This window comes from Agelaius phoeniceus, chromosome 24, assembly GCF_051311805.1.
Source record: "Agelaius phoeniceus isolate bAgePho1 chromosome 24, bAgePho1.hap1, whole genome shotgun sequence".
Lineage (NCBI taxonomy): Eukaryota > Metazoa > Chordata > Aves > Passeriformes > Icteridae > Agelaius > Agelaius phoeniceus.
Genome location: NC_135288.1, coordinates 3383030 through 3396210, shown reverse-complemented (window position 1 = coordinate 3396210; position 13181 = coordinate 3383030). Strand labels below are relative to the sequence as shown.

General features: G+C 44.8%; 1 protein-coding gene across 1 annotated transcript; it reads right to left on the bottom strand.

Moving 5' to 3' along the window:
* Window positions 1-94: 94 nt before the first annotated feature.
* Window positions 95-9585, bottom strand: AGTRAP (angiotensin II receptor associated protein). Its single transcript, XM_054647872.2, has 5 exons — window positions 9427-9585; window positions 4007-4041; window positions 3683-3794; window positions 2890-3088; window positions 95-863 (listed from the first exon to the last, which is right to left on the bottom strand). The coding sequence occupies exons 1-5, from the start codon at window positions 9451-9453 to the stop codon at window positions 757-759; spliced, it is 480 nt and encodes a 159-aa protein (XP_054503847.2). The 5' UTR covers window positions 9454-9585; the 3' UTR covers window positions 95-756.
* Between the last annotated feature and the right edge of the window lie 3596 nt (window positions 9586-13181).

Genomic DNA, 13181 nt, shown 5'->3' with positions numbered 1-13181 from the left:
ACCTTCCCCCATAATGACCCTCCCAGATTGCCTGGCTACAGTCCCAAGCCCTCAGGAAAAGCCACATTTTCAAATGAGACATAAGTGACCAGTGTAACTTTTTCTAACACAGAAAATCTGTGTTCATTTTATAGTTTTCTTAGAAAAATGTAACATTTCAAGTTCTGTTAAGACAAGCAGCTGAAGGCAAAAGGATATTTCAAGGCACAAAGGATTTGTAATCTACATTCAACAGTCATTTTTAAGTATCCTGAAGGACATTCAACTTGCATAAAAGCATCAGTTAATAAAACCCAATACCAGATACTGGGAGCACAAGAAGTTAAATAATGCCATCAAAAAAAGCTCTTGGGAACTCCCAGGTGTTTCCTGGAAATACATCTGCATAAAATCAGGCTACACTGTATTGTTTTAGGCAGTCCATAAGCCTTTTAAAGATTGCTTGTCCAGGAGAACTTTGAGTGCTTCTCTTATAAAGAAGAGGAAGCACAATGGAAGATGCAGAAGGTGCATGCAGTCACAGGTACAGAGGAGGGATTTAGGGGGAGGGAAGAAAGGAGAGCACTGGGATTACACAGTGCTGAACATGACACCTCCAAGATCTCCTGGACTTACTGCAGCACCCATCTGCCTAACCTTTAGGTAGGCAAAAGAAACATCAGATCTTCTCTTATTTTCCCAGTAGCAGGTGCTGCTCAGTGGGAAGAGGAAGGCTTGGCTGGGCAAGGGCAGTGTCTCTGCTGGCTGCAGGGTGCCTCAGTAGGGTGGCTGGGCTGCCTTGCTTGAGGAAGGCCACTGTGGAGGAGCCTCTGGCTGATCAATGGGCTCGTAGCTGCTGCTGTCCCGGCCTGCACTGGTGACACCTGAATGCAGATGGAAGAGAACAAGCTTGGCACAAAGGCAAAAGCACAAGAACTGAATGCTCTAGAAGAAACTAACAGCTCAGGAGCACACATTTTACCAGCTCCCCCAGCACCTGTGGTCTGTGATCCTCACTAAACAGGAGGTAAGGAAAGTCATCCTTCCAACATGCCTGTTCTTTCCTTGAGAACCACTCTCTCAGCAGCCACAGGGCTGTGTGGAAAGCAGGACCCACAATACCCCATAGCAGCACAACAGGTTCCTGTAGCTGCATTTCAGCAAGATAAAGTGCATGAGAACTCAGGGAAAAATGAACAGACAGAGCCAGAAGCTGCAGGAACTGTGGCTAGCTGACAGCATAGATTTAAAGGAATGATACATCCATGAACCACTCTTCCCAACAATGCAGCTATGCATCAAGTGTGGTACCAAATTTGAGTCCAGCAGTGCTCCTAACTGCACCATGAACAATTTGTCTGTGCAAAATCATGTTACTGTCCAGGGGATGAGCAGGGAAAGAGGAGGCAGAGAATATCCATGGACAGCTCTTTGCCTATGGGCATTTGCCATGGGGAGAAGGCAACTTGAATCACAGATAGCCACCAGACTATGAGGGATTTGTTCTAAGCAGCAAGGATGCTCCCAGGCAACAAAGAGGGACTTAGTGTAGAAGGAAAACAAGACAGAAAAGGCCAGGAAAATTTCAACACTGGTGGGTTCAAAAGAAAATGCCAGATAGCAGGAAAATAAGAGGAAATTTGTCAAGCACATTCATCACAAAGCAACACACAGTACTGAAAATCTTGTAAGAAAGACAGTTCAGGAGAGGATATGAAACTACAAAGTGTCTTAATTCCCACCTGTGCCTGAGAGGAGACTCTCAGTTTGGCATAGTGTGGTTGAAAAGAAGTGCAAGAGATGAACTCCTCAATGATACCAATACTTTCTATACAGATATTGAATCCCAATGACAAGCACATGAGCAGCTAATAAAAACTGACACAAAAAAAGGCACTGCAGGTGACTCACATGCCTCCTGACCCAGGAGACATAAGACACATCCATCTGGATTGTCACAAGTAGCTGGCAGAGATGACATCCACACTCCACTAGCAGAGAGGTGCAAACACCACACAGTGCCCTAAGCCATGGTTTCTTTCCATGGCTTCTCCTCTCCTGCAGGTTTCCACCTCTTTTCACAGGAATGTGAGCTTTGCCACCACCAAAGCTTCCAGATACTGTAATGCAGGTACACCATCTTTTTTCCTGCACAGCCTTCTCAGGATGACAAACACAACTGTGACAGGCTGCAGGTTTTGCCAGCATGAATTCAAACAACAATCCCTGGCAAACAATCAATCCCTGGCAGCTGCCCAGGCATGAATTACTACCAGGAATGCTTGGCAAAGCTGACCAAAACCCAGAACATCTAGCCACAGCCCATCCTCTCTGACAAATCTTCCACATTATCCTTTTCAAATACAACCAGGGGAAAATTAAATGTCTCTAAGCTAACTCCCATCAGGTAGACATTAGTCCCAATTTCCATGTGAGGAACAAAGTCCAAAGCAATCAAGGTAAGGAGGACATGTGAGGCCCACATGGAGTTAGAAATCCAGATTTATTTCCCTCTTGTTCATAATCCAGCCAGAGGAAATACTGCCTCTACTCTCCCCCTGAAGGAAAAAAAAAAGGGTTGACAAAGAAAGGACACCCAAGAGTTCCCAACAAACACACAAATGCAGGAGGAGGAAGAGAGGAAAAGCCTCTCAACACCATTGTGGGCAAAATGGTGTTGGGATGTCAAAATGTCAACATCTTCAGTTCTGCAAGGGGAGAGAGGAAGAATATAAATTTAAGGCCAAAGACACACCAGAATGACAAAATGGGATAACAAACATGAGCGAGACAGAGCAAGCACCTTGTCTGTGTCTGCCTGGAATGGAGGGCAGAACCCAGTGCACAGAGCTCAGCTGAAGGGTCCAAAGTGCAAGGCAGTCCTGACATGGAAGCAGAGGAAGCTCCTACCTATGTTCAAGGTGTACTCTCCTCCACGCTCCCGATACATCCGATACACCAAGTAGCAGGACACGGGCTTGAGGAGGAGGCTGAAGATGGCCATGCCCACGCTGAAACGCTTGGCATCACTGAGGTAGTCGTTGGAAGGGTAGAAGATAGAGATGTGAATGATGTCTGTGAGGACTGTGAGCAGCAGGCCAGTCAAGAACTGGAAACAAGGACAGAGAATGGGACATGAACAGAACAAGGGTTTAACCACCGACAGTAACAGTCAGTATCTGTTTCCTGCAAGGTCTGTGTTGCACAATCATCCTTCACCCCAGTATCACACAGCACTCTTGGCACTGCCCCAGGCAGACAGATGCTCCTAGATAAATGATCTTGTATTTCATGCCTTTTCCTGTCAGATATCTTCTCATAATATATTCTAGAATTGTTTATTTTTTTTTTTGCTAATCTATTCAATGTTCAGAAAAGGGTTTTACAGAGCCCCTCCAACTGAAGCATATGAAACACTTGGAGTCCTCATCTGGCATTACAATTCACAACAGCAGGTTGTGAAAAAAAGGAAGAATCAAGTATGTCTCATCTCTGAGAAGAAAAATAATTGACAGTGAATGCTTTTCACCATGGTTTACAGACTTCATAGATTTATGAACTCTTAAAAAAAAAACCAAAAACAAACCCACCCAAACAGGGAGCTTCTGTATTGGGAGCAGCTGAAAATCATCACTGGCTCAAAGACTCTGCCCTCCACCCTGTTCCTGAGCAGCCTGGGGGAGACCAGCACTCTTACACTCACCATGGTTATGGCATCAAGGGAATCTCGCTGCACAATGGCCCAGATCCCCACTGCAAGGACACTGAAATTTCCCCAGGCATAGGAGAGTGGCAACATGTAGTTCATGCATCCCCTGCCAAATGAGACAAAAAAAAACCAGTTCACATTCACAATCAGCCTGCAACAGTTTGGTTTCATCCCTGTTCCCATACAAACACCTCACTCTTAGATGTAGGATTTTCTTGCAAACAGGCACAAACAGGGAGTGCTGATTCCCAGGGAACATCCCATTCCTAGTTTGAAGGAATACCCTCTTCTCCCCCAGGCCAGACACTAATCACTCACCACACTGTGAGCAGCCAATGTACCAGAATGATGGCCTATGGAAAAAAAACAACAAACAGGAAGACAGGTTAGCATGTTGGGAGAACTCTGGGAGGATCAATGGCACCATCTTGTTCCCAAGGGATGGGTGGAAGAGTGGCTTGGACCCATGAACCAGTGCAGAAAGATGGTGAAGCAATTGGGACAGTGAAGACAAAGCTATTTTTCTCCACATCTGTTGCTGAGTATGTCCTGTGGTGCTACACTGTAGTCATTCACCCTTCTTGTCATCTCTGTCAACATCTGATTCAGGGACCACTCAGCCTTTTCTAAGTGAGTCATTAATTTTGGAACTCCAGAAGAGTTTGCACAGAAAGCCAGGCAATCTTATTAACACTGTGCTAGCACAGTTTATACATGACCAATCTGGCATCCCATCACCAAAAAGCCCAGAGACAGCCATGCCTGCAGCTCCCAGAATTTCCCTCCAGTCCTCAGCAAATCATTCTTTTGCCTCCTTCCAGTCTGTTCAGAGCAGTGGTCCAATCTCACTGCAGTATTAACAGACCTGAAGGCTTCTTCCAGGACTCTGGGACCCTGATCCTGCCAGAGCACACAGCTTTTCCCTCCCAGTGAAGCCACTAGGTCCAAGTGCCAGCAGTGCCCTGAGTAGCAGGAAGACAATGCTGTCACAAATTCTGTACTTTGCAGGTGTCCTTAGTGATCCTGGTCCTTGTGCTTAATGGGACAAATCCATGAAAAAAGGATTGTACTGTAATAAGTGGTACAAGGATTCTCTTCACCACCACTTGCCATTTTTGTAACCAAGGAAACATACCCTACATGTTTATTCAGAGAGCAAATGGGAACAAAAATATATCACTTCAGGCTTTTTCTACATCTACAGCCTGCTGGTCACTCCAGCAAAGGGAGATCACTCATATTTACTCTCTAAACATTTGTGAAAGCAAGAATTTGGAAGACAGGCTCTATTAACAGCCTCACTAAAGAAAGGCAGAAACCTGGACATATCAGAGGATCCATGGGATACAGGTGCACTTTCATTTTTTCTAGCTGTGAGAAAGGCTTCAAATTGGCATTTCTGCTGACTTTGGTATTAAAAAAACCAAACCTACATTACCAAAACCCCTCTGAAGCACACTCCCCCATCCCAAAGGAAAAAAAAAAAAAGAGAAAACTGGGACATGAGTACACAGCAAAAGCCTAAGTTACTGAGTGAACACAGGAAAGCTGTATGCAGATAGGAGCATTAAGACACACAAAAAAATTAAGATCTACTGACACCCTGCTAGATTCCTTGACTTAAAACATCTCTCTATGCTCTAACTGAAAACAAAACAAGTTGCTGGAGGAGAGAGTGAAGCTGTGAAGCTGTGACATAAGTGAGGCACAGTCAGGAAAGCACAGGGCTGGCCCAGCTGCTGGGCTCACGCTGCTCTGCCAGGACACCACAATGCAAATGATTTTCCTGCTCTTCCTTCACTGCACTGCCCCATCACAGCTGCTGAGCACTCACCACACTTTGCTGTAACTTCCAACACTGCTCAGACAGATTTTTACTAATTAATTTTTTAAATTGTTCATGAAAGATTACAAAATGCTTCACCACCCCTCATGCTTCTCCTTCTCCCAAATTGTACCACAGACACACTGGAAAAACTGCTAATCAGTAAAATACAAGATATTCCTGGATATGAGAGTGGAGACATGCAAATAGCATTTACTCAAGAGACTATCACAACATCAGGAAAATTCTTAATTAGGTAGTATTTAATTGCATGTTCCATACCCTCCAGACCCCTCAAAGCTCACCAGTTAACATAATTAGGCAGGGTGGGTTTTTTTAAAGCTGTCTAGATCAATATTGCAGTTACTAAATTATGAAGTATGTTTAGAAGTCAGGTAAGCTAGGGCTGATACTATGAATGACTGCTGAAATAAAACCAAGATATTCCCTTATTAGTTATTAGTCCAATTTACCTGACAGCTCTTCAGTGCAATATGGAATTGGCTGGTGGTGTTGGTGTGCTTCAACATAGAAAATATAGTGTTAATAAAAACCTACAAGTTACTATGTGAGATTAGTTAATTTGCAGGCAGTCTCCTGATAGAACAGCAGAAGAATTTAAAATGTTTCCATCTATCCAAGGACTTAAGTCTGTAGCTAAGACAGACATACATTTCTTCTTCTGAGAAAACAGCTCCAAAGTTATTGATGAACTAGTGGTGAGAGCAGAAAATAAGAAAGGTGGGTCCTTTGTCTCCATCTCTTCTGGGAAAAAGGATGGCCATGTAATTAAAAGCACCCCATTGGAAACTGGGGAGAGCTGAGGAGAATTCCTGCCTCCTTTGCAAATCCCAGCATGTGATGGAACTAATTGCCAAGCTTAAAAAGAGCCTAGGTCTGCCAGGGTCTCATTAGATGGGAAACTCTGTGGAATAGGAACTCCTTTAAACATGCTTCAGCACAGAGCTTAGCACAAGATTGAATTTGGACCAAGTTAAAAATGAAACAGCTCCAAATTACAATTATTTTCTTGTTGTATCTAAATTTCTATTTTCCAGCGAGCTCACCTACTCTATGAGTGACATTCACCTGAGAACACACACAACCAAAATATGAATCTGAGTGGCCACCTGTGAGGATGCTCCTCATTATTTTAACAGTGACAATAATGAGAGTGTTTAAGCAGTGGGACAGGCTATCCAATGGGGCTGACAAGGCTCTGTTCTTATTTTAAAACTCAGCTGATTTTTGAGTTGAGCTATTTGATCTAACTTTGCAGTTTGCCTTGCTTTTGAGTAGGAGGTTTAATCACATGGCATACAGACATCTCTATTATTCCTTGATTCTGTGACTTAGCATTTAAAAAATGCCTAAGCACAAAATGTGTGTTTCCAGGCACATGAATTGTAGGGCATTGTCCAGACTTGATCAAAGTCAAACGTTGTATTTCGAGGCTCTGCATGATTATTTCAGTAATCACAGGTGTCAAGCTGTCATGGCACAAGCACGGCTGTGCTGCTTCCCCCGTGCTTTGCTGAGCAGGGCTGTTAGAACCCAGCCAGCAGATCCTGTTCAATGAGCACGTTCCCCACCCACTCCAGGGCAAAGCCTGCTACCTTCATTTTACAGCTCTGCAAGCAGCTTAAAGAGCTACCCCAAGGCTAAGATACTGCTCCATTCTGGCACAAACACAGCTCAGTCATGCAGCTTTCTTGGAAGCACTTCTATCACAAGGCTCATCTTTGGAATCTCACAGAACCAGTAAGCAGATCATGCCAATGAATCCCAGCAGTGTGTGTTATTTCCAGGCCCCTTCTGAGTAAGAATCTTCCCCACTTTTGTGGTATTTTATAGGGAATCAGGCCCTAACTCAGGAACAGAATAAAGTGTAGGTAGAACCATTCACTCCCAATTCCTGTCTTTGCAGCTCAGAGCAGAAGTAGCAGACTTGACAACAAGGAATTTCTTAATGCTGAAAACAGTTTGCCCAAGACAAACTCAAACTTATCTGCAAGAGAATTGGGGAATGGTTGCCTGAAACAAGGAAGAAAGGCAACATTTTAGTTTTGTTGTCTTTGTGACTCATTAATTGAAAAGTCAGTGTTTTTCAGCTCCCCTATCTCTATTTCCCACAGCAGAACATGTATTTTGTGTTGGCAAACTTTTTAATTAAGTGTCCTTAGTTTTTACTGTTGTTTTAGCATGGGAAAAAATAATCAAACCAAGCTAAAAAACAAAGCAGAAGGCAAGATCTTTTAATCTTCCTAGTGCCCTGGGAATCACACAGTAGTCCAAACTTGTCAGAGCAAAGTATCAGCTGGTTTCCAGAGTGTAATATAATCCACAAGCTGGGCCTTGAAAAATCCATTTGCTTACTTGCCTCTAATGAGGGAAGTTGCTTTTCTTGGTGAACTAGTAAGAGAGGTATTCATCATTATAGGAACACCAATCTTTTCTTTAATACAGCCACATGAAAGCTGCCCTGTACAAAGCTGAATTAATAATGGTAGTGAGATAATACTGTTCTCCCATCCAACCCATAGGCAGCCTGGTCCAAGGCCATTGCTCACAGCTTAACAAATCAGCAAAAAAAGTCCTGACGTGATCTGTGATGCTTTCAGTCTCTGGACAAAGCTTTAACCAAAGATAGCACCTGAACCATGCTGTATTAAATAAAATCACAAAGTAGTGAAGCTGGGAAAGGACACGAACACCTAGAAATCTCAGGGCTCTCAAAATGTGAAAGACAAAACAAAACAGTGTCACATATCAGGTAGCAAAGAAGACATCAGAATCAAGCATCAACATCAAAAGCAAACGAAGTATGATTTTAACATCTACTGGCCTGAAGCAAGGAGTGCTTCTTCCAAAAGTGAAAAATGCTATGTTACTGCTTAAGTCTCTTATATTTCCTTTCTGTGGTTATCAGGTATTCACTGAAATTTCCAAAGTGCCCACAAGTGGAGCCTGCCCTATCCAGCAGAGAAGCAATTGCAGTTATGTATCAGATGATAAGCCTCAAGTAAGTGGGTTTATTTTTCTAAGACACTTTGCCTGACAAGCAAAAGCTTTGTCTCCTCAGGATCTTGTGCAGTGTTTATCTTGGCTTAGCTCTGGTCAGCTGATCTAGGAACCTTCATGGACACTAGTTAATAGCCAGCTGCTGTCTCTGCCCAGTCCTTGGCCACTTCAACAATATCCCTGAAACAGGGGCAAACTTTGGAGTCATCACTTGGTGGTTTTAACCAAGAATCATAGAATACACTGAGTTGGAAGGGACCCATCAGGATCACCAACTCCTGGCCCTGCACAGGACACCCCAAGAATTCCATCCCGTGCCTGAGAGCGTTGTCCTAATGCTCCTTGAACTCATACAGGCTCGGCGCTGTGACCACTGCCCTGGGGAGCCTGCTCAAAAACATTTTCCTGACAGCCAACCTAAACCTCCCCCCGACTCGCATTCACGGACTCCAGAACTTCTGCAGCCTTTGCCCACGTGATAAAAAAAAAAAAAAAAAAAAAAAGCAGAAACTTCAGTTTTTCCTCCTCAGAGGGCTCCGTTTTTCCTCCTCAGAGGGCTTGGGTTTCCTCCTCAGAGGGCTTGGGTTTCCTCCTCAGAGGGCTCCGTTTTTCCTCCTCGGAGGGTTCCGTCTTTCCTCCTCGGAGGGCTCCGTCTTTCCTCCTCGGAGGGCTCCGTCTTTCCTCCTCGGAGGGCTCCGCAGCTCCAGCAGGGCCTCAGCCAGGATCTGTACCGGGCATGCGGCCGGAGAACATGCGAGAGGAGCAGGGTCCAGGGAGGGCCGGGCCCATCCGATCCGAGCGCCCGGGGGGCTCAGCCCGCCGCAGCCGCCCCCAGCCGCCCTCCCGCTCCCCCGGCCCCGCTCCCGAGCCCCGGGGCAGGGGAAGCCCCTACCTTGAGGCTGACGGCCGGCAGCTCCATGGCAGCAGCCCCGGGACAGCCGGCAAGGGCCGGGCTCGGGGACGGAGAAGGGCGGGAGGAGCCGGGACACCGCCCCCGGCCCCGCCCGGGCCCGGCCCGGACACGGCGGGCGGTGCGCGGCGGCTCTGGGGAGCACCAGGTACAGAATTTGCATGGAGCCCCCGAGGAGGGGAGGGAATGATGCATCTGACTCCAGCTTATCAGAAGGCTAATTAATTACTTTATTATACAGTATTATTTTATACTATATTACATTACATCTAAACGGAATCTGCCAAGCACTCCACTGCACTCAATCTCGTGACTGTCAGCCGACAGTCCTGACACACACACACCCTGATAGACCAAGGAAACAAAACACCATCACTTTGGGTGAACAATCTCCATATTGCGTTCTATTTTTGCACAAACACAGGCACAGCAAGTGATAAGAGTTGTTTTTACTTTCTCTGAGGTTCAGAGAATGTGAAACCCAGAAATATTCTTGGGAAGAGTTGTGCCTTGCTTTTCTCTGTGAAGAGAAATGTGGCTACAGAGGGGGGCTGTGTTGGAGTTTGCTGAGTGGCAGCTGGTTAGAGGTGTTCCAGCCGAGGAGGCAGCCCGGCTGCTCTGCCTGCCTGACGTGAACTGCTCTGCTTCTGATCTCGTCAGTGCCTCAAAGGAGGGTGCCATGAGCATGGTGCCAGACTCTTCTCTGTGGTACCCAGTCACAGGACGGTGGGCATGAACTAAAACACCAGAGGTTCCAGCTAAACATGAGAAAGAACTTCTTTACAGTGAGGGTGGCACAGCACTGGGACAGGCTGCCCTAGAAGGGCATGGAGTGTCTCTGGAGACGTTCCAAACCCAACTGGGCACATTCCTGGGTCACCTGCTCCAGGTCACCCTGCCTTGGCAGGGGGAGGGGGTGGCAGGGAGCTGGACTAGATGATCTCCAGAGGCCCCTTCCAACCCTAACAATTCTGTAATTTTGTTTCAAAAGCCATCACTAAGTTAAAAATATGCACATATCAGTTTCTTGGCTGCAAACACCCAGCCAAATATCAGTTTGTTGGCTGCAAAAACCCAGCCAAACTCTTCCATCTGCTTGCACATGCAATGTAGTGAGACAAGGTTGGACATTATACTTTGATTGTAATCAGTGTCTGGGAAAGCTAATGCGTGCAAAGGACTTAGCAGCTTTCTGCAGGAAGAGAGTTTTTGTGCATCTATCAGTGGTGTGACCAAAGAGTAAGGAGTGACAAAGAAACTGTTGATAGACACCAATAAAAAGGTTATTTTAAGGTGCCAACTGTGCTCAGCTATGTCACCCAGCAGCTAAGTCAGGTTAAGGTCAGTCTTAGGGGTTGAAGCAGGTAGCTAGGGTGGCTGGCAGGTACTCAGTTGCTTCCTTTGGCCCTGGATTTTTCCCTAGAACTAGATGACTGAACTGTTTGCCTAAAAACCTGGTACAAACAACAAGTTCTTCATTTCTTATTCCAAAAGAAATCTGTTTTCATTTTAGAGCTAGGGAAGTTGGTAAGTGACCAATTCAACCCCACACAGTTCAGCTATAACCATTTCCTGTCCAGTTCATACCAGCAGCCTTCTCCCCAGGTCTAGCAAATGAAATAACAAAACCCAGAGGTCAGGATGACATTTCTCAAACCCTCCCATCCTTGCCTAATGTATGCTGTCTGCAGTGTAAGGCTGCAATGTCTTACTAGGTTAGTTCCTTTCTTGTCATTATTCCTTCTCAAAGAAAAGATGGGGCCTCTAAGAAGGTAGCTGGGTCAGAGGTTCATTGCAGAAGTTGGATGTGGAAATGCATGAGTCATCCTTCAGTCTCATTTCCAGTTCAAGCAGTGAGAATTGTGCAGTGCTGAAGTTACTGTCAGACATTCTCAAACAAGCCACAAAAGCAGTGCAATCCAGCCTTGACCGTGTCCTGAGTGCTATTGACTGCTTACAGCAGCACACTTCAAGATTTCCCAAGGCAAAGCATTAAATGCCAAAATGAAATTACCTAGAAAATGCTAGGAAGCATCAAAATAAAACTGACTGGCTGCATAGCTCAGAACAACAGTAAAAAAACCCAAAAAAGGCTGTGAAAGTCCCCTCAGGAGTCTCTGAATATGTCACTTCCAAATGAAAGATTGAAATGTAACTCATCTATTGCCACATGACACATGAGCTGTGCCTTCACCTCTGTTATTGTGTCTTGCCTGGACACATTGCTGTGTCTTGCAGGGAAGTCCTGTCTCTATCTACAGAAGCAGGGGTATCAAATGAGATCAATGCTTGTGGTTCCAGTAATGTCAAGTGTCACTGTCATATTTTCTGAAAAATCCCCTTGCCCAGGATTCTTCTCCTGGGAAGCTGAGAATCCTCAGAGAAAAATGAAAATAATAATTATCTGATTGCTTCTCCTGTGTTTTGCTGCTTTGGAATGTGTTTGGAGATTGTTTATCCACAGGTGGGTGTTTCATTGGTTTCATGTGAATTGTTTTAACTTAATGACCAATCACAGTCCAGCTGTGTTGGGACTTTGGAGAGAGTCAGGAGTTTTCATTACCATTCTTTGTAGCCTTCTGTCTGTATCCTTTCTCTATTCTTTAGTATAGCTTTAGTATAATATTCTTTAATATAATATAAGATAATAAAATAACAAATTAGCCTTCTAAGAACATGGAGTCAGATTCTCAATTCCTCCTTCATCCTGGGGACCCAGAAAATACCACAGTCAAGGAATGGCTGGATTTCAACGTAAATGACAAAAATCTAGGACACTTGGGATGGGGGGAAAGACAGAGAGACTGAATAGCCATATGGCTGGCTCAGTGCTGTGTGTGAAGTGCACTAGGATGCCCTTCTGCCAAGACAGGTATCCATCAAAGGAGAACTGTTTGTTCTGAGATAAATTCCACTATCCCAGGTGAACGATAAGCACTGTTAGGATGCAGCATCATGTGGGTGTCACCCTGTTTTTTAAAGTTTTTCTAAGCCTTCTGCTGTTTATATTCTTGTAATGAACTTTCTCATGCACTTCATGTAAATTACTTATTGGTTTGCATTCTTTTCTGGAGGAGGAGAAATTTGGTGGACTGTTGGTTTGTCCAGTGTCATTGGAGAGGTGACACTGTCATCCCCCAATCCACTGTCACTTTTGGAAATCTATAAATGTTGGAGTCAGAAATTAAACTTCTCTCTTTTTTACCTTGGAGAGTTGCATGTCTGCATTGTTTTATTTCGTGTCCTATAGTGACAATGTGGGTGTCTTTGGTCCCTTCAGCATTCTCACTCAGCCTGAGACAGTCTCATTATCATTTATGCAGCATGAACCATAATTTGTATTGATGTGTTCTCTGTTTAATGCAAAGCATTTCCCCTTGTACAATAAAAGCATTTGATTTCATTTTGTTCATCAATGTATCATGCAGCTAATTCATCCCTGCTTATTATATCCTGGGCTTGCATGTCATGGACTCAAGGGACTTAGGAATTATCTCATGGATATGAAAGCAATGAGAGCTATGACTGACATGATGCATTTGTATGTCTCTCACACCTGTGTGATCTGGGGGTTGCTTGTTTCTACTCTGTGCTGGTGTACCTTGTTAAATTGCCTCTCTCTGTAACCCACTGTCTCTCTTCCCTTCCCCAGGTTTGATAAAGCAACACAACATGGTGAGGAAGATAAGCAGCAAGTTAAAGAAGGCCTGCAGGGAGAAGCAGGTTACCCAGGAGAC

What these genes read in the sequence shown, in the direction of transcription:
- AGTRAP (XM_054647872.2), bottom strand. Translation starts at nt 9,453, where the DNA reads ATGGAGCTGCCGGCCGTCAGCCTCAAG. An exon ending in TGCCGGCCGTCAGCCTCAAG is followed by an intron (nt 4,042 to 9,426) that starts GTAGGGGCTTCC and finishes TTTTTTCCATAG; the next exon opens with GCCATCATTCTGGTACATTG. An exon ending in CATTGGCTGCTCACAGTGTG is followed by an intron (nt 3,795 to 4,006) that starts GTGAGTGATTAG and finishes CTCATTTGGCAG; the next exon opens with GGGATGCATGAACTACATGT.